Source organism: Gobius niger (assembly GCF_951799975.1).
Source record: "Gobius niger genome assembly, chromosome: 22".
NCBI classification, from domain to species: domain Eukaryota; kingdom Metazoa; phylum Chordata; class Actinopteri; order Gobiiformes; family Gobiidae; genus Gobius; species Gobius niger.
Genome location: NC_136873.1, coordinates 15,803,351 through 15,831,111, shown reverse-complemented (window position 1 = coordinate 15,831,111; position 27,761 = coordinate 15,803,351). Strand labels below are relative to the sequence as shown.

The 27,761-nt window shown below is 42.7% G+C and overlaps 1 protein-coding gene across 1 annotated transcript; it reads right to left on the bottom strand.

The window, feature by feature from the left end:
* Positions 1 to 214: 214 nt before the first annotated feature.
* misp (mitotic spindle positioning) lies at positions 215 to 27,646 on the bottom strand. Its single transcript, XM_079580795.1, has 7 exons — positions 27,589 to 27,646; positions 22,987 to 23,070; positions 12,340 to 12,604; positions 8,611 to 10,488; positions 1,677 to 2,164; positions 426 to 464; positions 215 to 335 (listed from the first exon to the last, which is right to left on the bottom strand). The coding sequence occupies exons 2-7, from the start codon at positions 23,041 to 23,043 to the stop codon at positions 249 to 251; spliced, it is 2,814 nt and encodes a 937-aa protein (XP_079436921.1). The 5' UTR covers positions 23,044 to 23,070; positions 27,589 to 27,646; the 3' UTR covers positions 215 to 248.
* Between the last annotated feature and the right edge of the window lie 115 nt (positions 27,647 to 27,761).

The following is a 27,761-nucleotide window of genomic DNA, read 5'->3' as shown; positions in this document are numbered from 1 at the left end:
CCTGGAGGGTCTGATGTTAGCTACTAAACTACATCACTCCACCGCACGCCGCATTGTTCACCACAGCGGAAACTCTTTCACCACGACAGCCCTGGTTTCACTCTGGCTTCTTTGCTTGTCCCCCGTTTTGACGACCTGATCCTTTTTCTGTCCGAGCCGGGATTACGAATGGGGGGCGTTCATTGTTGTTGTCGTCAGGGGTAAAAAACAGTGGCCCCCGCTGGTGTGGCGTGGCACTGCACATCCTGTTAGTCCTGTTGGTTGGCAAAGAGCCCGGCCTCCCACTGCAGAGCCCTCTGGTTCTTGTGCCGCGCCACACGGGTCGACTCCACCACCTCGAAAAGTTCAAACGCTCCGGTAAGTTTTCAGATATTTACTGTATGTGAAAATGCGGATAAATGTGACGCTTGTGTGCAAAAACATACCTCATTGTTGACCGAGTCTACTGGTTGGATTCCAGCGTACTGCAAAACAGAAACGTGCTTCAGCTGCGAAAGGCGTTTTGTAAGACCTGACCAGAGCAGTTTTTATGGACGATAATTAGGGATGCACCGATACCAACACCAGTATCGGCTCGATACCACATTGTACTCACACCCATTCATGCGATCCTGATGCCACACGCTGACACCACTTGACCTTGATGGGCATGAGGAGGGCAAAGAGAGGAAGAACTGGAGAATTCTCCTGTGTGTTGGCTAAGTACTATATTCCACTGACTTTAATACAGACTGCACTCCCAGAGTCTGTGCTGGATTTAACCAGTGCTGTGTTGTCTTCATTGTGCCTCAGCATCTATTTATTTTTATTTAAGTTTATTTGAAGAGGGACAAGTATGTCACATAAACTCATGTTACATACTACAACATTTTAGCCAAAGTTAATTCTCAAGGTCCGTCCCCAGTTCCACAGTTCTACAGTTTGTAGTACAAGATAGGCTAATGTTGCTAACTGCTAACGGGTCTGGCGATTCTTAAAGCGGGGGTATTATGCAAAATTGACTTTTTCAAGCTTTCCATCATGTTATTATGTCATTCCCTCATTAAAACATGCCTGAAGTGTTGCCTTGGCACATTCACGTATTTCTGAGTCATCTGTAAATCCCATTTTAGGGATAGGTTTGCCTGAGTCCTCCTAGGAACGCCCCCACCTCCAGGAGACGCCTCCGAGCTTTCGTCACCAGCCGAGTAACCGACCACTGCTCCTCAGCAGAACCCCCTCCCCACTGATGCCACAGACAGCGTGTGGAGGGGGCGTGTCGGAAAGGGTCAGAGGTTCTTAAAGAGACAGAGGCCTATTTCAAGACATTCACTACAGCCATTTTGAGAGAGACATTTTATACAAGGCAGTTATTCTAATTTACTGCATTTACAGACCAACAGAAGGTTTGGTCATCATTGTAGTGTGATATAGACTGGTGCTATGTGATTGAAAAAAGCATAATACCCCCTCTTTAACACTCTACACACTTCGTAATGACAAGTACTTGAGTCAAAGTACTTGTACTCGTATTGATTTTAGAAATAGTGGTATCAGTGCATCCCTAACTATAATAGTGCAATACTCTGTTGTTTTTTTTATGGATCTTTTTGAGACTGACTAACTGACAGCCAAGCCTTCGCACTGACACATTTGTAGATGAAGCGTCTTGCCCAAGGACACACGACAGCACTCACCGCGCCCTCCTCCAGCTTGAGTTTGCTGCGCCGCTCCTCGAAGTCATGCAGCAGGGTGTGGGTGAGGCCCCGGACAGCGAGCGGGGTGGTGGGGACCGTGGTGGGAGTCTGGGGGGTGAAGGGGGTCTGGGAGGTGAGTGGAGTCTGAGGGGTGAGGCGGGTCTGGGGGGTGAAGGGGGTCTGGGGGGCGAGTGGAGTCTGGGGGGTGAGGGGGGTCTGAGGGGTAAGGCGGGTCTGGGGGGTGAAGGGGGTCTGGGAGGTGAGTGGAGTCTGAGGGGTGAGGCGGGTCTGGGGGGTGAAGGGGGTCTGGGGGGCGAGTGGAGTCTGGGGGGTGAGGGGGGTCTGAGGGGTAAGGCGGGTCTGGGGGGCGAGTGGAGTCTGGGGGGTGAAGGGGGTTTGGGGGACGGGAGACCAGGGCTGGGGGGACATCAGCGGAATGCCGGACAAACGCACGATGGGACGAGAAGAAGATCTGAACTGGGCTTTATCTGCAGACCAAAAAAAAGAAGATGTTTAGAGTGGACGTTCTACACAATAGTTGCTAATAACTCAGTGCTACTATTCTGTAATGTAAGGTGAGACGAGATATCAAAGTGAAACATAGATAAATATGAAGTAAATATATTATAATAATCTGAAGAGTATTAAGTTACAACAAATTGCTTTGAGGGGATTTTGGATCTTGTTTCGCCCTATTTTTGGGGTTCAAAGCTAAATAAATTAGACTAAAAATTGAATTAGAAGTTGATAATCCCTTCTGAGCAAATACAAGACTGGAAATTTTGGGGTCTGTAGGTGCTACTAAGTCGTTGCTTAATTTGTCTGCAACATTGTTTTTTGAGAAAATGCCCTTGAATTTACAGTTTTATATAATTCTATGAAGAAACATTGAATCAACACCTTAGGGGTGTCAAACATACGGGCCTGATCCGGAGTATGTAAAAAAAAAAAAAAGTCTCTTGCCCATTCCTGTGCGGAGTTCTGAATTTTTAAAGAATAACCAGAATGCTCATTCTAGCCAATAGGGGGCATTACATTAAAAAAAAAAAAACTGACTATGTAGTACTTTAAGGAACTTGTGACACAGGCTTGTAAAGTGCAATACAAGTGTAAGCCGTTGTTATTAATGAAGCTACAGTCAAGTTGGGGCTTTGACCAAATCACAGCTTATTATTGTTCATTTATTGGAACATTTTTCTCTATTATTTGTGGCCCACGACCTGGCGTAGGAGCTGAATTTCGGCCCGCGACCCAAAATGAGTTTGAACGTAGACATAACGTGGACGTAGCATCGCTATTGGCTGCTGAAGCCTAACAGGAAATGGGGGCCGGCTCCGGAAGTTCCCCGCTCTAATTGACTTTCCAAACACTACATCGTCCTATTTTTCCATCAAAATGTTTTCTTTTTGCCGTATTCTAAATATAGGAGTGCGTTCCAGAAACTCAGCCAAACTGTTAGCATGAACAAGCTTCAGCTAGCCTGAGCTAAAGGGGAATTAGTCCCTCAATTAGTCCATGGCTATTCTACAGTCTATGGTTTGGAAGAGACACTTAATGAGTCAGGTTAGGGTTACAGTACGTGCACCCTCTGCTGGCAGCACGGAGAATTAATTATGGTAGACATAAATGAAAGGCACCAATTTTGGTCGGCATGCTAACAAATCAATAATGCCGCATTTTGAGAGCTCAAAATAGAAAACAATAGTTCTTTTTATTATTATTTTTAAGATTGAATCGTTTGTTAAATTGTTTTAATACACCTTATAGATTTACTCACTGTGGGCCAAACAAAGTATATCGGATTACTCAAGTAAAAGTAAAAAGTACTGCCTGAATAAAGTACTATATGAAGTAAAGATACATCAAAAAGACAATGTAAGGTTGAAATGGTTATGGACACTGTGTAATATCAAAGGTTTTTCAAAAGTAACGTTTTTGCTAGGATGGAGCGTTCCTGGATGACTGAGAGCTTGCACAATGATGTTGCCCATAGTTACACATTAATGGCAATACAAAGCTCCAGCTGGACCTTGATCCACTCAGTTACTCATTGTCTCCTTTTGCGAGGCGTCAGTGAACTCGGCTCACATCAGCTGACGGGATTCTCCAATATGCTTTATTCAGGCCTGCGTAAACTGCTTTGGACACTGGATCCTTGGCATTTCCAGTTGTAAAACGCGGAGTAGCCTTGTTCAACCTCAATGCAATAAGCCTCCCCAGGCACTGCACAAAACTGAAACATTAAATGCAGCAAATTATCAACAAGAAAAATATCCATCCTTTTCAGAGCTTTTACCAGCGGACTCCCATCTCACCAAATTGATGTAAAAGTTCTGATTTCATTACCAATGGATTTACATGAAAAGTCATTTTTTATTTTTTTATTTATGGTGTTCCGGTTGCCTACCCAGGAAATGTCCTGTTTCGATGGATCTAGGGGAGCAGGCCAAAACAGTTCTCTCATTAAACACCATTATATCAGATCAAATCTTTGCTGGATCCTCCTAAATAGTTCCCAGGTCCTTTACCCTGGGGATTAAATCAAGCACTGTCTGTCTGTAATGGAAATCATTATTTTGCACTCGTTTTAGATGTTTTCTTTTGCGGATGACTGTAAGCATATTCAGCACACACACAAACAAAGTGTTGTCAACATCAGGTCTGTGTCAATCAGTGTTAATTTTGTCGACTATTTAGTCTTAATTTTAGTCAAAGTGATATTTTTGATGACTAAAATTGGACTAAAACTAAATTAAAAGTTTTTCATGAGACTAAAACTATGACTAAAATGTCCAGATATTTTAGTCGAGTAAAATAAGACTAAAGAAAAATGAAAAGGAGAGACTAAAATCATCCAAACTTCTATTGAGCGTCTGAAAGAGCCTCAGATCATGTAAATTCTCTGCTAAAGGATCAGCTCTGAGCTTTGTTCATGTGGGAGAAGCTCCATGAAGTCGAGGACCTGATTAAATATGATTATAATGAATATTATAAATGCAAAGTCGACTAAATTAGTCTTAAATTTAGTCGACTAAATTGGCATGCAATTTTAGTCGACTAAAACTAGACTAAAATTAAATTACATTTTAGTCAAAAGACTAAAACTAAATTAAAATATGTTGTCAAAATTAACACTGGTATCAATGTGTTGACAAGGCAGATTATCCAGTAGACGTGAGAAACCGGCGCTCAAAGCTGACTGTTAGCATGCAGCACGTAGCAGTTCCTGTTGTCCTTCCGCGTGAGTATTAACCCGTAAATCTCTAGTACTATGACAAAAGAAAAAGATTCCCCCTTGGCTCCCTAGGCTAGCCTGGTGGCAGTTGTCACGAGGTTAGTATAGAGTTCGGGAAAGTCTACAGTTACCATGGAGATCGGCCATCTTTGCAGCTGTTAGCATACATTTCCATTGACTAACATTAGCTAAAAACAGGATAAAAAGTGGATAAAATAGCCGTGGAACAGCTCCTTGAGCTGCTGAGTTACTGCTGGTAAATACATCTAACTCACTGTGGTGTCCAAGTGGTTTAATGTGAACAATAACTCCAGTATTTTAACTTCTAAAATCTCCATTAGTTTACAATTGCTGCTAATCCCATAATGCTTAGCGATATGACGTCACATTCCCGAACTCTATAGAGTAAAGTCTCCTGTTTGGCCGTGTTTTACCCTTGTTTTACCCCTCTTGGAGCTTGGTTGGGGTGCAGTTCATAGCGGTCACCGGAAAAAATGTCTCTTATTTTGAAATCTACAACTTGACATGTGGTGTGATGTAGCATGAAGCTAGCGTTAGCGTTATGTTTAGCATTCCCTGTTATATGTACAAATGTGTGCCATTGAAACACTTTGTCCCTCTTTGTGTCTCTATTCGGAAGGAAATACATCCACAATTGGCTTGTTGCACGGTGTGGCTATGCTAGTTCCTCTGACCTGAAGTTGTGAGCCAGTACTTCTTGTCTGTATTCTTTTCCTGGAATAACAATCATATTGTCTATAACGGAGACACCTGTGATCATAAAGGCTTGAGCTTGTCTTGAAGCTAAAGGCTAACATGCTATTAAAAAAAATGAATAAAAGGCACTATTTCAAATTGTATAATGCATGAAATTAATGTTAGCCTTTAGCTTCAAGACAAACTCACTGATCCTTATAAACATAGACGTCTCCTCTACGGAAATATTTACACTGTACAGCAACTCGTTCACCTGCAGGAAGTGATCGTCTACCAGGAACTCACTGTCCACCACAGAATCTTTAGGAAATACGATGATTCGAACAAGTCTAAGCTAATTTTAATGGAAATGAATACGAACAGGAAGTGCTAGCGCCCACAACTTCAGGTTAGAGGAACTAGCGTAGCCACATTGTGCAACAAGCCAATTCAGGAATTGTTCAAATTGTGGTGAACTAATAGGTGAAAGGGAGTGTTTTTGCCATTTGTTATCGGGCAGAAGATTTGGCGTCTGGCGCAAAAATAAGAAGAAGATCAAAAAATACTGAACAAGTAAAGTGCAGCTGCTCAAAAGTGAACTTACTCGGTTCATGCTGAGCACCTCTGCATTCCAGTCCCTGGTTAGTTTCAGCTGAGGTGGTGTGACACAGTGGTGAATCACTGGCCTAGTGATTGCAAACATGCCTCTTGTCACCTTTGATAAACAGCTGCATAATTCATTGCTGAAATATTCGTTCACATCTTCGGTTCGCATTACCGCTTTTCTCAGTTGATGGGACAGCGTTCCTGACACGTAGCACACATTTTCCTAAACACTGTGGGCTGTTTTCTGCATTCGGACCGAATTCACAAATCCCTGCACTCTTTGGTCAAAAGTGCACTTATGAAAAATCCTGAATTGTGTTCAAGGTTTGGATCTGAAGAGTCCTGTTTGAGAAATGACTCACCGTAAATTCTCTAATACTGGCCTGTATTCCATTAGAGGCCGGGTCTCTAACAGAGGCCGGGTTCGCGGCTGGCGGAGGCAAATTAAAGCCGGTCTCTAAAACAGGCCGGGGCTTTTATTAGAAACTATAGCAGTAGAAATATTCCCCATGTTAGGAATTTGTCTCATGCTCGTGTAAATGAAAACTCACGTGCAGGAAGTAAACAAACAGGAACCCGGGCCGAGGGGGACGCTGCGGAGGAGCTGATCCGAGCGTAACTTTGGCACAAATTTAGCCACTTTTCAAACCTTCTGTGACTATATTTGGAAACAGGGCAAACAAATGTTTATGACCCTCCAGGGTTTTAATAAAGTCACCATTGCGTCTTCAAAGCACGTCCAGCTGCTCCGTGTGCAGGTCAGTCCCACGCCTCAAAATAACTCCTCCCATCAGCGCGAGCGTCTCGTCTTCTCTCGGGTCAGTCTCATGATCGATCACAAACACAAACGCTCCGTCTAAACTCGCCTTTTACACAAGATAACAACAAATAATCCGGTCCGCGGTAAAAACGAAACAGAAACCTGCAGTGACATTGATGTCAAAGCTCCGCTAACAGCAACGAAACACTTCCTGTTGTCCCGACAAAATAAAAGGCGTCAATGTTCCAGCCGCTGGGAGAGGGTTTGAAATGTTGATTAATAAATTAACCTAATATTTTAGGTGCAAATGGACACAAATCTCGTATTTCGTCGTCCGTTTTGCTCAAATAGAAATAAAGGCCTGTCTCTAATTGTGGCCTGGTTCCAATAAAGGCCTGGTCCTAGATGCCCTTGAGTAAATGAAATCCCCGGCCTATATTAGAGCATTTACGGTAAATCATGTGTTACTTGGTGTAGTGAATGACAAAAAGTGTCTTGTCAAGGAAAAAAAACTGCAAGATAATGTCGTTGTAAAACAAAGTAATAGATGCTTATTTCCTTGTCTAATGTCCATTCTAGTTATAAACTGGCTCCTCTGCAGATAGATAAATGCATTGTAAAAATCATGTTACTAAACTTGACTGTGCATTGTCTCTAAGCCAGAGCTGTTGATAGTGATCGAAATCGTGAACTTGGGTCCCAATTAAAGTCAGTGGAAGAATGTCATAAGGAAGTGGCCGTGAGCTGCTATCATTTTGGCTCAAACGGAACAATTCTCTTTTATGACATTTATGGAGAACGAGGCCTGATTATGCAATGCTTAGATGCTCGGAATAGACTGCCGTATTCCACCCACACTCAGCAGATCGTGCTATTTACAGCTGCCATAGAACGTAGAGATCATTTGGAAAATACTGCAGACTCACATGCCAGTCAAGACCATCTTTTTATGGAAAATGGTTGGACTGCAAAAGACTCCTACGCAACAGCAAACCTAGGCAATGTGCTACTGCTATTGTTGACTCTTGCTTGTTTTCAGACAATATTTGCTCACGTTCAACATAGGGATGGGTGATATAATGCTGAAAATCTATTCGTGATCTGATCTCCATGACGATCTTGTTTTTTAGTTACATCGTCACATCGTGATTCATTGGTTTTTATGTTCAACGCAGCTCTGAGCTCAAATACTGACACTTGTCTCCACTCAATGCTTCCACTGGCTGGATTAAACCGGAACCAAACCAGGAGACTAGAGCTAAACTAGGTCTAAACCAGGTCTAAAATCGCACAATATCACGGACTGAATCTGGATTAGACTGAAACCAGATTAAAGCAGAGACTGAAGTCAAGGTTTGGCCCAGGACTAAACCAGGAACAGAACAAAATGAGGATTACCCAGGTCTAAACCAAAGGACTAAATCTGACATAAACCAAGAGAGAACTGGGTCTAAATCGGGTCTAAACCTGGACAATATCACAAACTGAACCAGGATTAAACCAGGACAAACCATAGAAGAAGCAAAACTATGCAAGGACTGAAACACGGACTAAACCAGGACAACACCAGGTCTAAACCCGAGAAGAATACATATCGTCCAGCCCTACATCAACATCCCTAAAATGACCTCTCTCACCCGTCCTGACTTGTGGGTAGAACTGCGTGGTGGCCATCTTGTCCGCCTGCTGCACCAGCGTCTGCGGGGAGTACACCTGCCTTCCCTGGGCCTCCCGTTCCTCCCTCAGCTCCTGCTCCCGTCTCAGCGCCTCCTCGATGTCCCTCTCGATGAAGCCCGCCGCCCCCTCTCCTCTGGTCTGCAGGCCGGTCTTCTCCAAGGTGCCCCTCCACGGTGGGGCCTGAGGGTTCCATCGACTGGGATCGTCCTGCTCGGCCCCTTCGGAAGCTTTTGGATGTTTGTGCGGCGACGGGAAGACATCGTCGCTGATCGATTCTACTCTGGATCTTTCCACAACGCTTGTATAACCATTTTCCATCCCGCCCCCATTTTGGTTGTGACGTTGCCATCGTTCTTCCGTGTTTACATAGCCCTCGAATTCGGCCTTTCTCGCTAGTTCCTGATCATTTGGGAGCTTATTATTTTCTGTTTCCTGCCTTGCGTTACGTAAATAAGGCTCAACATACTCCTGAAGTAATTGGGTGCTACTTTGCCGATTGTCTTGATAGCTTTGCTTTTGTAAGGCGTAGTCAACAACATTAAACTTTTCTTCTTCTACACTTTCCTTAAGTGTCTCGAACACCCGGGCAGTCGCGGATTCCTTTTTGCTTTGCGCGGCATCGCTTTCAGCAGAACTGGCCTCTAAGATTTCAAAACTGCCCGCCCGCTCACGCCTCGGACCTGCTACGTCTTGCCCGGCGCTGCCTTGCTTGGTCGCTTCTTCCTTTCTTTGGATTTCCTGGAAGTTGAAGCTAACTCGGCCCTTGTCTTTAGCTCGCAAAGGCGTCAGCGGCGACGGCGACTGCAATCGTTTGGTTTTGATCTCCACCATTTCTCCGCTGACGCTGTGCTGCAAGCCCCGCGATCTGCGCAGATTCTCCTCGCGTTCCTGAGCGATCCTGATCTCTCGTTCGATCGGCGTTTCGCGCTCTAAGGTAAACTGGGTTGCGCCATTTTCCGGGACGATTTGTTCGCCGGTCAGTCCGTCATCGCTGCTGTAGCTGACTCGTACGTTTAGCGGGAGTCCGTCGGATTCTTCGAAAATGCTGCTTTGTCGACTGCTGCCACTTTCGTCCTCCTTCACTTCAGCATCAACTACATCTTCTACCTTTGGTTTGAACGCTTGCTCCTCCCTGCTAGCTTCCTTGTCCCGCAGATTCTGTTTTGGCGACGTCTTGACTTGAATTTTGCGAGGCCGGATGATGGGGTCCAACTTGTTTTGCTCCATTTGAAGAAACTGCTTCCTCGCCGCATCAAAGTCGATCTGTTCTTCGTTGACGGTCGAATCAACGACGACAGCGGGTTTAGCGATAACATGGCTATAGCTAATGCTCAACCCCTCGATCAGTCTGCTAGTATCACTGCCCCCATCTTTCTCAAATAGTGGATTTTGTTTTGGCGCTTGGTTGCGAATGATCTCCTTCCGAAGTTGCCTCTCTTCCTGCTCGCCGACCACCTCGTAGCCATGAATCTGGTGGATTCTGTATTGTGAGTCCGCGCTTTCGTCTTGGAACAGGCTCCCCGGTGTTGTGTGGCGGCTGTAGCTCTGCAGTTTGTGGCTGTTCTTTTCCCTCAACGTGGCGAGTTGCGTTTGGCGCTGGGGCGAGACCATCCAGGCCTCGTTGTGCTCGGCCTCCGGGCTTAAAGGGTCCTCCACGAAGGAGTAGAAGCCGCTGTGAGAAGCGCCGATGCTGCTGCTGCTGCTGCACGGGCTGAGGGGCAGGTCTTCACTGCCGCTGCTTCTGCTGCTGCTGCTGCTGCTGCTGCGGGCGTCGTCATCCTGGGACACGGACACCTGTCGCGCCTCGATCACCACATCCGAGGACGAGTCTCTTTGGCCTAAAGAAGAAGGAGGTACATCAGTTAAATAAAGCTGCACTTTCAAGCCGTGATAGTCGGAGGCAGTTGAGCAGAAGGGGTTAGCTTTTGCCCTAGATCATTTTTTCACTCTCACAAACTAAGCTCAGGTAAGAACATATTTCAGTATGAAAAAAACGGTGGCCTGTTCCTTTTAATTTATTTTAATTTTTTATATGTGCGGCGGTGCCATTTGGTTCCGCTTGTTTAGCTCTGTAGTTAGCGCGCCGGGGCTCAACCACAAGACTGCCAGTTTGATCCCGACCTCGATTTTTTTTTCTTCCTTTTTTTGACTGGGCACCCACTGGGAAGAAGTGTAATGACTTGAAAAAAAATATCTAAGTAAGGTTTATGGTTATGTTAATCAACAACTAACTTAAGCCAATCAGCGAAACACTTTGAACATTTTGGTGAAAAATGGTTCAAAGCTATTCATTCATTCATTCATCTTGATATGTAACGACGTACAGCAACATGGCTTTAACCCCTTAACGCCTATTGGCGTAAATCGGCAACATACCTCTTCTTGCCAGACTGTGGCTAAAATAACGCACGTTTTCCCTTGATACCTGTTTGCGCACATCCATGCCGTACCTAGGAACGTTTTGCAAGCACTAGTTTCTCGTAGGACCGGTCAGAGAAGGAACCACAAGCGGGTCATGGTAGCTATTTAGCGGAAATAGCATTTCTGCAAATCGAGGCAGCAACTTTGATGAAATCTTCAAATGTAAATTGAGTTGTGCTAAAATAAAATTATGCAGCAGCTCCTTGTTTCCATCTTTAGATTATTGATTGGAATGAACTTCGTGTGATGGATTTTTTTTTTGTTATTTGAAGATTTAGGTACGTTGCCAATCGGCAACATCAGGCCATAAAGGAAAACTGCAGTAGCTCCATCTGGTGGCCACAGTGACCGCATTTTAGTAGTATTTAGATGTATTACAGTGCTAAAACGTTTTTTAGAACATGCCATTTTAGTGAAATTATATAATCATTGTAACAATAACATACAAAGATATAAAAAAAAAAGTTAGCCCTTTTTTTACACAGAACAAAATGAAACCGTTGGTGTTGTTTGCAAAGCGACCACAAGGTGGACCTACTGGACCACAAACAAGAGTTCCACGTCCGAAAATAATGTGCAATTATAATATAATTTGCAAATAAGTAATGGTACATAGAGGTATCTGATGTACAATGTATTATAAAACCTCAGGAAAGGGAGCAAAATCTGATAATTAGTCATAAAAATTGTAGATATTTTGTAGATAAATTGTCTGCACCTGTATTACGTGCTTTTTTTCTCCTCCCTACATCAGGTGATGAAAGCAGCAGCAGCAGGGAAGGCACTGATGACAGGAACAGCAGTAATGAAGATGTTACTGAACATCCTGATGCCCTTCCTGTTACCAGAGCTGCTGCTGCAGGACGGCATCAGCTGCTCAAAATCAACACTTTGCAAGAATTTAGTGAAAAGCGTTAGCTCTGTTTACTGTTCTAATATCCTAACCTGAATACACAAGTGTTCAGTGTATCTTACAGTGCATTTACATTTGTAATAATTGTGAATAAATACATTTTGTCATTTTCATACATTTACAACTTTTGCCTGTTGTTGCCGAATTACAACATACCCAAAATTGCACTTATGCCTGTTGTTGCCGATTGGCAACATACCTAAAACTATATCTATACTATGTGCGACATAAAAATTTACAATCTCCACTTAATTTAGCATCAGCTTGAAAGCAAAAACACTGATAATAAATTTTTTTATATAATGGGAAATTAGTTCAGGCGTTAAGGGGTTAATAAAATCACACTCCTGCTCACCTTCAACGTAAACCGCGGACTGGCTCCCCACGATGGAGATGCTCTCGGTGAAGAAAACGCCGTTGTCTCTTTGGGCGTTGATGGAGCGGAGGTCAGAGGGCTGCAGGGACGGCGAGAGGGGCCGGAGCACCCACTGCCGCGGGGTGCTGTCCATGACCAGGGCCCGGGCCGAGCTTGGGCCGAGGCAGGGGTGGTGTGGAGGAGACCGGACTGAAGAGGACGGCTGCAGGGAGCTCAGATCATCCTGACGTCCAGACGACACTCTCTGGAGGACAAGAGAGTCACAGCAACACATCAACCACCATGATGGAAACGAGCAAATGAAAAGCTTTATTGGCCTGAAATCAATTCAATATTACTCAGTTACATTTGCTTAAGTAACTTCTTGAAGTACCTGTCCAAAAATTAGACAAAAAAAAGCCACAAAAAAAAGTGCCCCCACATATATTGTAAAGGAATGTGGCCTCATAACTGACCATTTACCACGTGGCTATAATATGCTGTTTATATCCTGATATATCTCTTATTATGTTAATGCCCTCTGCTGGACACGTGTGGAATTCTTTCCTTTTTTTTATTTAAGCTGCCCCCTAGTGGCTGGAGATTTCTTTAAAAAAATCCATAACTCCGCACAGGAATGGGCTCGAGACTTTTTTGACATGCTCAGGAATTCAGGCTCTACAAAGGGCCACATTAAATCATCCCGGGCCTTGACCTTGACACATGTGTTTTACGGTTTCTGGTAGGTTTTCTGAAAGAAATGTGCACGTAACCATGGAGATGGTTCAATCAGCAGTGAAAACCTTCCAGAAACCTAAATAAACAACTGAGGGCACAACTTGAACAACTATAGGCTATAGGAATATACTGGGAGAGGCCAAATGCTAACAACATCTTTGGTCGTTGTGCGTGATTGAGCGCTCTCACAAACAACAGAGAGTACGCATCAACTCGTCTATGCTCAGGTATGAACATATTTCAGTATGGAAAAAACGGTGGCCTGTTCCTTTTAGTTAATTTATGTGCGGCGGTGCCATTTGGTTCCGCTTGTTTAGCTCTGTAGTTAGAGCGCCGGGGCTCAACCACAAGACTGCCGGTTTGATCCCGACCTCGATTTTTTTTTCTTCCTTTTTTTGACTGGGCACCCACTGGGAAGAACATAAATCAGCACCTATGAGTTAAAGGAATAGGCCACCGTTTTTACATACTGAGATATGTTCTTACCATAGCTTTGACGAGTTCTTTAGGACCTGTCTGGTCTTCCCCCGTGCCTTCAGTCACGTAAACACAGCGCAGACGGCGTTAGCATTTAGCCTATAGTGTTTACGTGACTGAAGGCACGGGTGAAGATCAGACAGGTCCTAAAGAACTGGTCAAAGCTAAGGTAAGAACATATCTCAGTATGTAAATATGGTGGCCTATTCCTTTAAGAAGCTATGCTAACCACCCAAGCAGTATTATAATAGTATAATATTTACATAGTGTTACATAGTGCACCTTTAAATGCCAGAAGTTGGAGTGGAAAGTTTTTGAGAACCACTGATCTTACCATATTCTTTTTCTGTGAGCGACAACTCAAGTCGGCTATTTTACATTTTGAGCTCTCCGTAGGTTTACAGCCCTATTCCCAGAACACCGCTGCTCAACTGTTACTCACTGTCTGCTGTCAGAATGTGGAGCACAACCACACACTGCACTGTACGAAACTACTCTTGAAAATACTTACTGTTTTACCACTATTTCATTTCATGTTTTCATATTAAACCCAGGATTTGTTACGACGAAATAGTCTTATGATGGGAACGGGCGTGTAACCATGGGAACGGTGTAAAGTTAGACCTCAGATATGTGTAAGAGTGAGTCGCCATGGAAACAGATGGCGGGCCCCGTGTTTATTATGTGAAGTGTGCTCCTGTCAGAACATGAACCTGCTGCCAAAGGAGAAATCTGCCATTTTGACTCAGGCTGTAGCAAAGATTACCATGAGCTAAAAACAGAGGAACAACAACTGACTACTAGCAATATGTATTAATCCAATAAAAGTAAGAAAATAAAAACAAAAAGTCAAGTGAAAGAATTTAAGTTGTTGTATTCAAGTTATGACAAAATTACTGCGGCTTCAAAAATGCTTAAACTTGGAGCTGGAGTAAATGCTGGTCAAATCAGAATCAGTTTTAATATGAATATTCCATTTATCTGTGGAGTTGCATAACCATATATATTACACATACATAGAGTGATGAAGATCTCCGCTCATCATAGGCATGACGAGGTGAGCCGTGTTGAAAGGCTTTACACGTTACATTTGACCCGCCTCCAGCAGTGCATTATATCAGCCAGTCATTCTTTCAACGTTTTCATTCTGTTACTCATCAGCGACTTGAATTGATTTCCAATGTGAAAGAACTTTGTCCGTCGTCATGATTGTAAAGGCAGGAATGCCAATAAAGTTGGTGATCATAGATCACAGATAAGAGAGACATTTACTGTAAACCTCTGCCATATAATCAGCTTTGATATTACAGCAGCAGCTGAGCCTGGCCAGTCTGTGACTAATGCTGCGTTTTAGACAACTGAACTTGAACATTTTGACTCAGAACCTCAGAGCTTCCACAGAATAAACTTATGGAAACAAACCGGCTCATCGCTTAAACAATGGTGACATCACATTACGCTGCAGTGGGACATAAGGGACACCACAGGGTTGATCGGCTGAGATCGGCATCACATGTGAGGCACGCTGGTGCAGTGGTTAGCACTCATGCCTCACAGCAAGAAGGTCCCAGGTTTGATTCCCACCTGGACGGGCCTTTCTGTGTGGAGTTTGCATGTTCTCCCCGTGTCTGCGTAGGTTTCCTCCGGGTACGACCACTAAAAACATGTACAATGGGTTTGTTCCCCTCTGGGGCCAGGAGATCGTTAATCTCAATGTGACTGGTTAAAAAGAGGTCAAATAAATGACCATCACGTGTCATGTGACCGATGCTTCAACAGTTAGCTAATAAGATGCTAACGTTATATATGAACGTTTTTTCCCACCGAATATAACTCAAAACATGCTACATAATGTCACATAGATACAGACGGCATCTCTGGAATCGCCCATATATGGTCATTTTTAAAAACAGTTAAGGGGGAAAACAAGTTTGAAAAAATTTATATTTTCTCTAATTATTCAAAAACGACTGTAACAAATGCTGAATTATGAACATAGTTTCTACTAAATAAAGATACAAAGACATGGGGAGGAGCAAAGTGGTTCAACAGCCCATAAAGACGTGAATAACGGAGAATGCTAACTTGATGCTACATGTTAGCATCGGGCTAATGCTAACGGTTAGCTCACGCTAGCTACAACTGCCGTTTTTTCACTTCTACTGAACAATCTGTTGCGACAAAATATCCATATGGGCCCGATTTACACTTGACTTTATTTGTACGTGATAAATAAGTTCATATTCCACCAGAAAATGGCAAAAAAGAGCGGAAAATTGTGTTTCTCTAAAGATTCTATTTTCCCCCTCGGCGAAGCCACGCCCCCTTCTATGACGAGATGCCGTCTGTATCTAAGTAGACTGTGAAGTAACTTTCCCTTCACTGATGCACTGATCCCCATAGACCAGGTGTGTGATAAATATGTTTGTCGTCCAACAGAATCTGGATACAAAGAGTAAAACATTGTGATTCTTGTATGACGTGGGGCCGTCTGTCTCTATACCATAGTCACTACAGCATGACCACAGAGAGCGTGTTGCCATGGAGACCTGGCTGTGCGCGGGGCATGGCGACGTACAGTTCTGGTTGGGACAGTGTGTGGAGGTCTGTCAGCCGCAGATAAGACCCTCCTCCCAGGGCTCGCTCTGCTCTGGGCCGATAACTGTTTATGAAGCACACGTCACACTCACACTGCACCGTGATGGACGCCACTCACTCCTCTTTGTTTTTAATGCATCTACGCCAGAACTGCAGCAGTGAAAAAGTACTTTATCAAATTAAACGTATCTGTCCTCATGACACAAACATACATGTAGAGACAGTTTGGATTCTACAGCGACGAAGCCAGAAGATTGAAAACATAGAGGCCAGTCTTGTTTGTTTTGAGATACTGTCATTTAGCTTTTCTTTTTTAAATAAAGCTACAAAAAATATACCAAAGCTGTGAGCTGAAGCTTTTGGTGTAACGTGTTTTGTGGTGGAGGCGACTTGAGTGCAGAAAGTCCGGTGAAACTGACACAAAGAAGTGGCGCCTGATGGAATCACCAGGTAGAAAAAGTACTTGGTGGAAATACTACCTACTAGGGCTGGGACGATGCATTTTTGTCACGATCTAATACGGATCACGATACCGATATGTGTATTGCGATACAATACTGTATATTTCAATGCATGAAGGGTTAAATGTATTATTTTTTATAGACTGTGACATTTTACCACTAATCAATTTGATAAGAAAGCTCAAGTTGAGTTTCCAAAGTGTCAGAACTTTAATGATATCGATTAAAACATTTTGAACACAAAGAAAAAGAAATGGCAGAAGCTTTTAGTTTGAACCAACCAGGAGCAAATCTGGATTTAGCAACAACTGAATTAAGCACCAACACTTTTGCGATAGTTTCCGATATCAACAAATTTCAGTTTATTCGGTCAAAATTATGACAAAAGATTTACATTCAGTTAAGTAAACTTCTTCACAACATAACATACAAAATGACCGAAAAGGTATAGGCTGAAGCTAATGCTTATTTTGCCTACCTTTGTTGTTTTTTTTAAACTTACAGCACTTACTTACTTGTTAACTTTCCAACATATGATACACGCATCACAATTATTAAAGTGTCGTGATAAAGTGCAAAATTAGATTTTGTCCCAGTCCTAATGTTTACAAAGAAACTTCAAATCAGGAATGAAAAAAGCTGTTGGTTTTTTTTGAGCTGGGTGATTTTTTTAACTTGATTTACGATTCGATTCGAAAAATCGAGTTTCCGTTGCAAATATAAATGTCCTCAAGTCGAAGTTGTAGTTATAATAGGCAGAGGTGGGTAGAGTAGCCAAAATATTTACTCAAGTACAAGTAAAAAGTAGTAACCCAAAGTAAAAGTACTGTGAGTAGCTTATTAAGTTTCAGTTGTGACATAAAAGATGAGAAATAAAACTGCTAATAATGTGAAAATCCTTATATTTCCAAAGAAAATACCATAAAAATATATATTTTTGAAGAAAAGGGAGCATGAAACACAAACTAAAAAGTACTGAATGATATAACTACTCTCATAAGTACAATTTCTTCAAAAAGTTACTACCTGTACTACCTCTGCTACCCGCCTCTGTATGAGGTCAGTGCTGGATCATAAACTCACTTGTTACAAATCCCTCATTCTTCCACATCTGAGCTTTGGAAATGCAGAAATAACAACATTTTCATCCTGTTATTCTCGTATAAATTGTTGCACATTTTTCGAGTTTGGCTTTACCCAAATCTAAAAGCTTCTCGAAAAAGTGTGACGACAACACAACACAAGAACATAGAAGAAGTAAAGCAAAAAAAAAATGACGTTAAAGCAACTGTAAACGACAAAAACACGACAAAAAAACTACGAAAACATGCGGTGACAACGCAGCGAAAAAGTTCAGATCCGTTTTGCAGGCCTGAGCTTTCAGATTTGGGTAAAACCGCACGGGAGGAACTGCACTCAGTAAAGGTGGGGGTTTAGAGGTGAGGAGTTCTAGATGTGTCGCCTCTCATCCAACAAGCTTCCACAGATACCAGGGGCGGACTGGCCACAAGTCCATTCTGGAAGAGCACAGAAGGGCCACCAGTCCCGCCTCAACCAAGCTTTACCCAAATCTAAAAGCTGAAAAGAAAAGCATCAAAATAGCGAGAAAAAGAGGATGAAAAGTCAACCAAAACATGAGAAGAACACAACAAAAAATGATGGAAAAAATGATCAAAAAACAACAAAAATATGACAAAAATGTGGCGACGTGACGAAAAGTTTCCGTCACTTTTGTAGGTCTTAGCTTTCAAATGAGGCTTTACATTGTTGCTCTCCAGTCGAGAAGCTTTTAGATTTTTGGGTAAAGCCCAGTATAAAAAAAAACATGAATCTAAAAGGAATTCCGTGGAGTATGGTGTGCCACAAGGCTCAATTTTGGGACCACTATTATTTATTATTTATATTAATGATTTTACTTCTGTTTCTACGACCACCTTTCCCGTTCTTTTTGCTGATGATGCCAATCAAAAAATATTAATAAAAAGCCGAACTGGGGAAAATGCACTCGTTAATGTTAAGGCGGGGGGTAAGAGGTTAAAATATGTATTTGTGGAAGTGTCACAATTACGCTAATTTGGTCCAGGCTGGTCAGAGTCCAGGGCTGTTTTTCAGTCCCAGTCCAGCCCCTGACAGATACTGTATTTTGGTCAACATCAAACAACACCAAAACTGCCAAGTACGGATGCCGGCTCCTGTAACCTTTGTCTGCAATGGTTTATAGATCACCCAAACGTGCAATAAGAAGTCCGACTGCTTCAGAAAGTACCCAACGAAATGTGACAAAGCTAAGACAAAAAGTGAATTGAGCAGAACAAGGCTCTAAACTCTATACTATCAGAAGTTAAATCAAGCTAAATCCAATTTAAGTTTTGAAGAATAGTCAGAATATGAAGTTTTCAAAGAGCCAGTGAGTTCTTACCTGCTGTGAGCTCTGTGCCGCGGTTCAGACTGAGGCCCGACTGATACAAAGTTCAGTTAGAGTCAGGCCCCGCCCACACACAGCGTAACCTCCCCCCCGTCATGGGACATTAGTAACACTGAGAGCCAAGGCCGTGGGAACCCAGGGTGCTGAGGGTGCTGCAGCACCCCCTGGTGGGTAGTTTGTGAACTGCAGGCAATATTAACCCCTTAACTTCCACCTGAACCGAGCACATTTTCTCCAGCTTTACCCCAGTCCAAAAGCTTCTGGAAAAAAGGCGTGAAAATAGCGACAGAACTGAGACGAAAACAAGGATGAAAATGTGAAAAAAGTGAGAAAACATTGACGAAAAAGTGACAAAAAATGTGTAAAAAATGACAAAAATGGACAAGAATTTGACAAAAAAGTGAGAAAAAATTTGACGAAAAATTGAGAATAAATGGACGAAAAAGTGATAAGAATTTGACAAAAAAAATGTGAATAATTTGACGAAAAAGTGATAAGAAATTTACAAAAAATGACAAAAATTGACAAAAAAGTGAGACAAAATTGAAGAAAAATTGAGAAAAAATTGAAGAAAAAGTGATGAGAATTTGACAAAAAAAGTGACAAAAAATTGACAAAAATTGACAAGAATTTGACAAGAATTTGACAAAAAAGTGAGAAAAAAATTGACAAAAAAATGTGAATAATTTGACGAAAAAGTGACAAGAAAATTACAAAAAATGACAAAAATTGAGAAAAAATTGAGAAAAATTTGACGAAAAATTGAGAAAAAATGGACAAAAAAGTGATAAGAATTTGACAAAAAATTTTACAAAAAATGACAAAAAATGACAAAAAATTGACATAAAAGTGAGAAAAAAATGGACGAAAAATATAGAAAAAATGGACGAAAAAGTGACAAAAAAGTCACGAAAATTGGACAAAAATGAGACGACCGCCCAACAAAAAAAGAGAGGAAAAAAAATCTGATGTGAGGAAAAAGATCAATTTAGTTTTGTAGGTCTTTCAAATGAGGCGTTACACTGGCCTACAGGATTTGGGTAAAGCTGAACTGGAGAAAATGCTCTCGGTTCAGGCGGGAGTTAAGAGGTTAATAAATAGGATTTATGCACAGAAAAAGTATTTTGGGGGTAAATTTTGTCCCTCAGCGCCCCCTAACTAAAATATCTTCTAAAATAACTGCTCCTGGTGATCATTGGAAATGTGATTTGATTAGATTTGATTAAAGTTAGTCCCGTTCACGACCTGTGCAACACCCTCTGTCAGCCTGAAGTAAAGAGTGGCCTTAAAGAGAGTTCCTGTTGCTGTTTGTGTGTCTGCGACCGCGGTGACACTGTTGGACGGCACCGCGGTCATTGCCCTCGTAACGAGTGTGGGCAACTGGTCCAGAGATACTGTAGGGTCAAGGCACGTGGTCAAAAAAGACTCCACTTTTCAACATGGTCAATGGAATTACAATCACGGCACAATCCTTAAGGCGAGACACTGCATGTGAATAGGAAAAGTGTAAAAATGTATTAAAATTCGCCTTATTTTTTGACATTCAAAACTCAATAAATGGGGCTTTAGGGATTAAATAATAAAAAATCCCTCTGAAAAAATCTTCCAAATATTGTTCAGTCCAAGGCTGGAAAATGTGAAGTCTTTAGGTCCGACTGACGTGGACATAGTGTCGCCACAATGACAGAAAAATGTGTTTTGAGAAAAAGGCCCTTGAAATTGTGTTCTCCCATATAAGTCTATGGGGGAACATTGAGTCAGCGCAATATTTAAACATGTTATTGTGAAGATTAGGTATATTTTCTGTTTCCGGTTGAAAGCTTGAGACCAGATTTGGCCCAAAACCTGAAAACTGGAAAAATTGAGTTTTGCCTGTAGTGTCTCCCCTTAAAGCCTTGAATGAAAATGTTATGGCGAGACACTGCAGGTGAATTCTTTTTTATATTTATTTCAGTATCCATTTCATCAATCATTTCATCTATTTCTTCAGCTTTATCCGAGACTGGGCAGCCAAGGCAGCAGTCTGAGCAGAGATGTCCGGACTTTCCTCTCCATGCACTTTGTTGCCCCTCTTTAAGTCATGATGGAACACAGGCTTGTCATTCTGACCGAGACGTGTTTGCCTTAATCCTGCACAACATAGTCCTGATTTCATTCACTCTTTTCTAAATATGGACCTGGCTCCAAAAACGCTGTCAAATTGCTCGCATGAATGAGCTTCAGCTAGCCCATGCTGAACGCTGTAGGGGAAGCCATGCGCCCTCAGTCCATTCTTATTTTTACAGTCATGAATTGGAGAAAGTACTCAAAAGTGCTCGAGAAGTAGTCGAACCTTGGATCCAGGAGGAACAATGTGGTTTTCGTCCTGGTCGTGGCACACTGGACCAGCTCTATACCCTTCATCGGGTGCTCGAGTGTTCCCAGTGCGTGTTGGTCTCCGCCAGGGCTGCCCTTTGTCACCGGTTCTGTTCATTACCTTTATGGACAGAATTTCTAGGCGCAGCCAGGGGCCGGAGGGTGTCCGGTTTGGGGGCCTCAGGATCTCATCTCTGCTGTTTGCGGACGATGTTGTTCTGTTGGCTTCAACAAATCAGGACCTTCAGCTGCTCTGGGGCGGTTTGCAGCCGAGTGTGTAGCGGCCGGGATGAGGATCAGCACCTCCAAATCTGAGGCCATGGTTCTCCACTGGAAAAAGGTGTCTTCCCCTCTTCAGGTCGGTGGGGAGTCCTTACCTCAAGTGGAGGAGTTCAAGTATCTCGGGGTCTTGTTCACGAGTGAGAGACGGATGGAGCGTGAGATCGACAGACGGATCGGTGCGGCGTCAGCAGTGATGCGGTCGCTGTATCGGTCTGTCGTGGTGAAGAGGGAGCTGAGTCGGGGCAAAGCTCTCGATTTACCGATCGATCTACGTTCCCGCCCTCACCTATGGTCATGAGATTTGGGTAATGACCGAAACGACAAGATCGCGAATACAAGCGGCCGAAATGAGTTTCCTTCGCAGGGTGGCTGGGCGCACCCTTCGAGATCGGGTGAGGAGCTCAGTTACCCGGGAGGAGCTCGGAGTAGAGTCACTGCTCCTTCACGTCGAAAGGAGCCAGCTGAGGTGGCTCGGGCATCTGTTCCGGATGCCTCCTGGTCGCCTCCCGCGGGAGGTGTTCCAGGCATGTCCTAGTGGGACAAGGCCTCGTAGAAGACCCAGGACACGCTGGTGGGACTATGTCTCCGAGCTGGCCTGGTGTCGCCTCGGGGTCAGAACAGCTGGAGGAGGTGTGTGTGGATCGGGAAGTTTGGGCATCTCTGCTGAGACTGCTGCCCCTGCGACCCGGCCCCGGATTAAGCGGAAGAAAATGGATGGATAGATGGATGGTTTGGTTCTGGAGCACTGTGGAGGCTCGTAGCCGGTCCGCACCCCCATGAGGACTGGGCTTTTAAGGAACATGCTTGGTAGGAGGTGCGCCATGCTATTTTCACGAAAACCCCGTCTATCTCTGCTATGTTATATCCATGGTAGATACTGGCCAAGTCTGGAGGTACTACTGAGGAAAAGGATGAGTTTATCTGGTTTGATGCCCTGGACAATACCCTCATCTACAAAGCCATGCCGTGCCCCGACACTTCTTGACCTTCTGAAACACCAGGACAGGTGAGTGTCCGTTGTTTCATCATTAGCCCTCCAAACGGCTGAAATCAATCTCTACCTCCAGGTAACAGTAGGTCTATTACGTCTCAGGGTTTTCTCAACAGAACCCATAAACAACACGGCAGGAAGCACAACATGTCACGTGACTTACCCGAGCAGCCATCTGTACTCCACAAAACTATACTCCAGATGATCAGATATAAAAACAAGTCTGTGGTTTTCACATCATTTTCTGCATTGTTGTAGTCGTGGTTCCCCCCCCCCCAAAATATAGGACCTTCATTGAGTTTGTGGGACAGAATTCTGACCTTGTGCTGGTCCAGGCTGAGGCACAGCACCTGCCATGGAGCCGTGTACTTGAACATGTCACGCCTCTGCCGCCTCCAGCATCACTGTGGACAGACAGAGAGACGAGCACATTGAGAGACATCTTACATCGTCATCACATCCAACGGTAACTTCAAAACCGACTAACCGAGGTCAGCAAAAGTAGTGACCCAAAGATATTTCATCAAACTCGAGATCGGACATGTAGCGTGGCATCAGTCGTGTGTGTTGATAGGCTAATATTGACTGACTGCCATTTGTTCCAACGTATAATTATGGTCATGTCCTATCGAGAGTTTTATGAAAGAGAAAGTACTAGTTTGTAAGTAAATAAAAAAGTGAGGGAAGAATAATAAAAGTCATAGAGATATATAAATCAAGCTATATAGTCCACTCTGCTTACTAATCTGCCATTGTTGTGTAATGGGCCCCAATTCCCATGAGGCTTTGCATGAGTCAGACGACAGCACTTATGACCTGGGCATCCCCTAAGCATCAATGTCAAAATCCTCTCTCATAGCCTATAGGGCTTTTCCACCAAGGTGTTGGTTCAGAGCTGGTTCTGGTGCCGGGTTGGTTCCAGACTGACTTGGTTTTCCACCAAAATGAGAGCTGTGCCTATTGTCATGGCAACGCTTTGGGAAGTCAACATCAAAAATGGATAGAAACATCTTACTACAGCCACTTCTGGTTATAAAATACAGAAAAATAAATTTATGTTTCAGTCACAGCAGCCGTTAACATTTCGATTTCTTCTTTCTAACTCTTGTTTTAGCTAAAGAGCAGAAAGCAAAACAACAGTTTCCTCCACAGAGACTGTTTTGGCTTCTCCAGGAAGTTCTAAGCACAAACTAACTAATATTGATTGTTTGTTGGAGGAGAGAGCCACGCCCCCAGCCGCTGACATCACTGGTGCTCGTTTCTTGGTCCAGCTTTTAACTGGTTCCCAACCGGCACCAGATTTTGGAACCAAGAGCCAGCGTTTTTTTCAGTGGAAAACGAAAGAACCGGTTCTGAAACTGGAACTGGCCCAGAACCAGCACTGGCACCAGCCTGGTGGAAAAGGGCTTTGAGTCTGTTATCAGAGGCTCAATTCAGTTAGAAGTCGGTTTTCAAAAACGCTCTTCTGTTTCTAAAAGATTTGAAAATGCTAACGTTAGCCTAGCTAGATGCTGTTGCTCCGCTACAAAAATAAGACAAAAAGTGACAAAAGCGCCAAAAACGTGACAAAAAATAGTAAAGAAAGTGATATAAAACTAACCAAAACGGAAACAAAGAGTGTTTTTTTAAAAAAGGGTACAAAAAAGCATCAAAAAAGCATCAAAAAAGTGCTGCAAAAAAGCATAAAACAACAACAAGAAGAAAAATCTTAGCTCAGTTTTGTCGGTCTGAGCTTTCAAACGAAGTTTTCAAATGAAGCTCTTAGCCCAGTGGTTCCCAAAGTGGGGGTCGGTAGAACACAGTATAGTCGTGGCTTACATTGTACATCCTCTAATACTGGCCTGTAAATTATCAGAATGCTCACTCCAGCCACTAGGGGGCATCCTAAATAAACATGTCCAGCAGAGGGCACTAATAAACGATCAGGATGTAAACAACACATTATAGCCATGTGGTAAATGGACAGTCTGCCCCAGGGCGGCTGTGGCTACATTAGCAGAAACTTGTGACAGAGGCTCGTAAAGCGCAATACAAGTTGTTTTATGAAGCTACGGAGTCCGGATCGTTATTAGTCATTTATTGAAAAAGGTTTCTTCAATAGAATATTCACAATCATAAAGAAAAGCTTGTTTATGGTCCCCGGTAATACACCCCCGATATAATTTTGGCCCCCAGGGCAATTTACTTGGAGACCCCTGGAGTAGTGATGCCAGGCCTGTGATTGTAAGAACATTTTTTGTAAGAGACGAGAGTATTTTTTGTAAATATTTTCAGTGCAGCAAATAAAAGATTAAATGGAAAAGAGTTGTTGTTTTTTTCATACATTCTTTTCTCATATTTAGCTTGGGTGCCACGTTTTCAATGCATTTAAACCTGACGTGTACCTGCTGCCCTCTGCTGCTCACTTTGATATTGCACATTTCTATCACGTTTTTACTTCCTTCTTTAAGTTGAAGCTCAAGGCCGTGGGAACCCAGGGTGCTGAGGGCGCTGCAGCACCCCCTGGTGGATAGTTTGTGAACTGCAGGTAATATTAACCCCTTAACTCCCACCTGAACCGAGCACATTTTCTCCAGCTTTACCCCAGTCCAAAAGCTTCTGGAAAAAAAGGTGTGAAAATAGCAACAAAAGTGAGACGAAAACAAGGATGAAAATGTGAAAAAAGTGAGAAAACATTGACGAAAAAGTGACAAAAATTTACAAAAAATGACAAAGATGGACCAAAATTTGACAAAAAAGTGAGAAAAATTTGACGAAAAATTAAAAAAAAAATGGACGAAAAAGTGACAAGAATTTAACAAAAAAATGTGAATAATTTGACAAAAAAATGACAAAAAATAAATAAAAAAATGGACAAAAAATTGACAAAAAAGTGAGAAAAATTTGACGAAAAATTGAGAAAAAAAAGAAAGAAAAAGTTATAAGAAATTGACCTAAAAAATGCGAATAATTTGACGAAAAAGTGACAAAAAAGTCGCAAAAATTTGACAAAAATGAGACGACTTCCCAACAAAAAAAGTGATGAAAAAAAATCTGACGTGAGGAAAAAGATCCATTTAGTTTTGTAGGTCTTTCAAATGAGGTGTTACACTGGCCTACAGGATTTGGGTAAAGCTGAACTGGAGAAAATGCTCTCGGCTCAGGCGGGAGTTAAGAGGTTAATAAATAGGATTTATGCACAGAAAAAGTAATTTGGGGGTAAATTTTGTCCCTCAGGACCCCCTAACTAAAATATCTTTGCTTCTTTATGAGGAAACATTTAGACCATAGTTCAAATGTGCTGGAAGAGAGGACTTTGTGACACTTTTGTATTTTTTTAATGTAAATAGGCCCAGGAGTTACAGAGAAATAAGCAATAAATTAAGATTACAAAACCGCATTTTGACTGTTACCTTAGTTACCAACATGGAATTGTCACCTGCCCCCCGTCTCAGTTTTAAAGTGCACATGACAGGTTTAGAAGGATAACATCAGTTGCAAGTTCATCAGTTGCATCATTTTTATTTTAGTCCAGCAGCAATTTTAACAAATGTTGGGCAGAAAAGTTATTTTTATTTGAATTTTTAAGCTAACAGGAAGTGACATAGACGAAGGTAAAGTTCCAGAGCAGTTTGACTCATTTCCCATTGATACAGACGGCATCTCTGGAATCGCTCCATATATGGTCATGTTTGGGGGAAAACAATTTGGAGAAAAATCTAAACGTTCTCTAATTATTCAAAAACTACTTACTGACTACTGCTACAACAAATGCTTAATTATTGATATAGATTTCTACCCAATAAAGCATATCCGTGGGAAGACAATTTAGTTAGGGGGTGCTGAGGGACAAAATTTACCCCAAATCCTTATCCTTTATCCTATTTATTAATATGGTTTGCAGTTCCCAAACTATCCAACAGGGGGTGCTGCAGCCCCCTCAGCACCCTGGGTTCCCACGGCCTTGTAATAAAGTTACAAAGACATGGAGAGGCGCAAAGTGGTTCAACAGCCCATAAATACTTAAATAACAGAGAATGCTAACATAATGCTACATGTTAGCATCGTGCTAATGCTAACGCTAGCTAGGACTGCCGTTCTTTTACTTCTACAGAACAATCTGCTGTGGAAAAAATATCCATATGGACCCGATTTAGACTTGACTTTATTTGTATGTGATAGGGCTGTAAACGATTACAAAATTAGCATAATCGCAAAAAATCGACTATAATTTTTTGGGAGTTTTTTCACATTTTTTCTTTTTTCTTTTTTTTTTGCAAAGCCGACTTGCATTATTTCACAGCGCTGGGATTATTTTCCCTTCGCTTTTCTCGTGCCGTGGCTCACGCTTTTGTCTGACATCAAAACAAACGGCGCTGTGTGATGATGTCATCAGGCCGCGCAGCTCAGTTTACTTGCGCAGGTGTGAGGGCTGGCCAGCAGGGGGCAGGTGTGAAACAGGGACCTCTCCTTAATCGAGGCAAACATGAAATCATTTGTACTTTTGTGACTGTCCAGAAAACAGAAAATATTCAGCATCGGTTTTTTAAATTAATAAATATATAAATAAAATAAAGACTTTTTTCAAAGGCGACAAATAATCGTTTGAATAATCGTGATTTCAATTATGACAAAAATAATCTTGATTATTATTTTTTCAATAATCGAGCAGCCCTAACACCTCCATGGAGACAAGTTAGCGATGTCCCGCAGTAGTGAAAATACATGCAAGTATTCTTTTTTCTTTGTATTTGTAAAATGTTGTGCAGTGCGGCTCAAATACTCGCATCTCAAACACTAAAGACGTCTAGTGTTTGAGATGCTAGTACTTGAGTATTTGTAGCTAACCCCCGGGGGCCGCCTGAAGAAGCCCAAGTTCCCGCACGGTTCGAGACCCGCTGCTCTCGTCTGGACGCTTTCAGAATCTGACGGCGCGTACTTACCGAGTCCGGCGGTGGTCGTTCTCCTGGATTCCTGTTTGTTTGCCAGTCAGGCCGGTCCCGCGTGGGTCTAAGCCAACGTTCCGGGGAAACGCTGACGGCTCAAAACAAGAACAATAGCCTGTTCCATTCACAGCATGTTCGTGACTCTGCTTTGGGCATCACTGGTCTCTCTC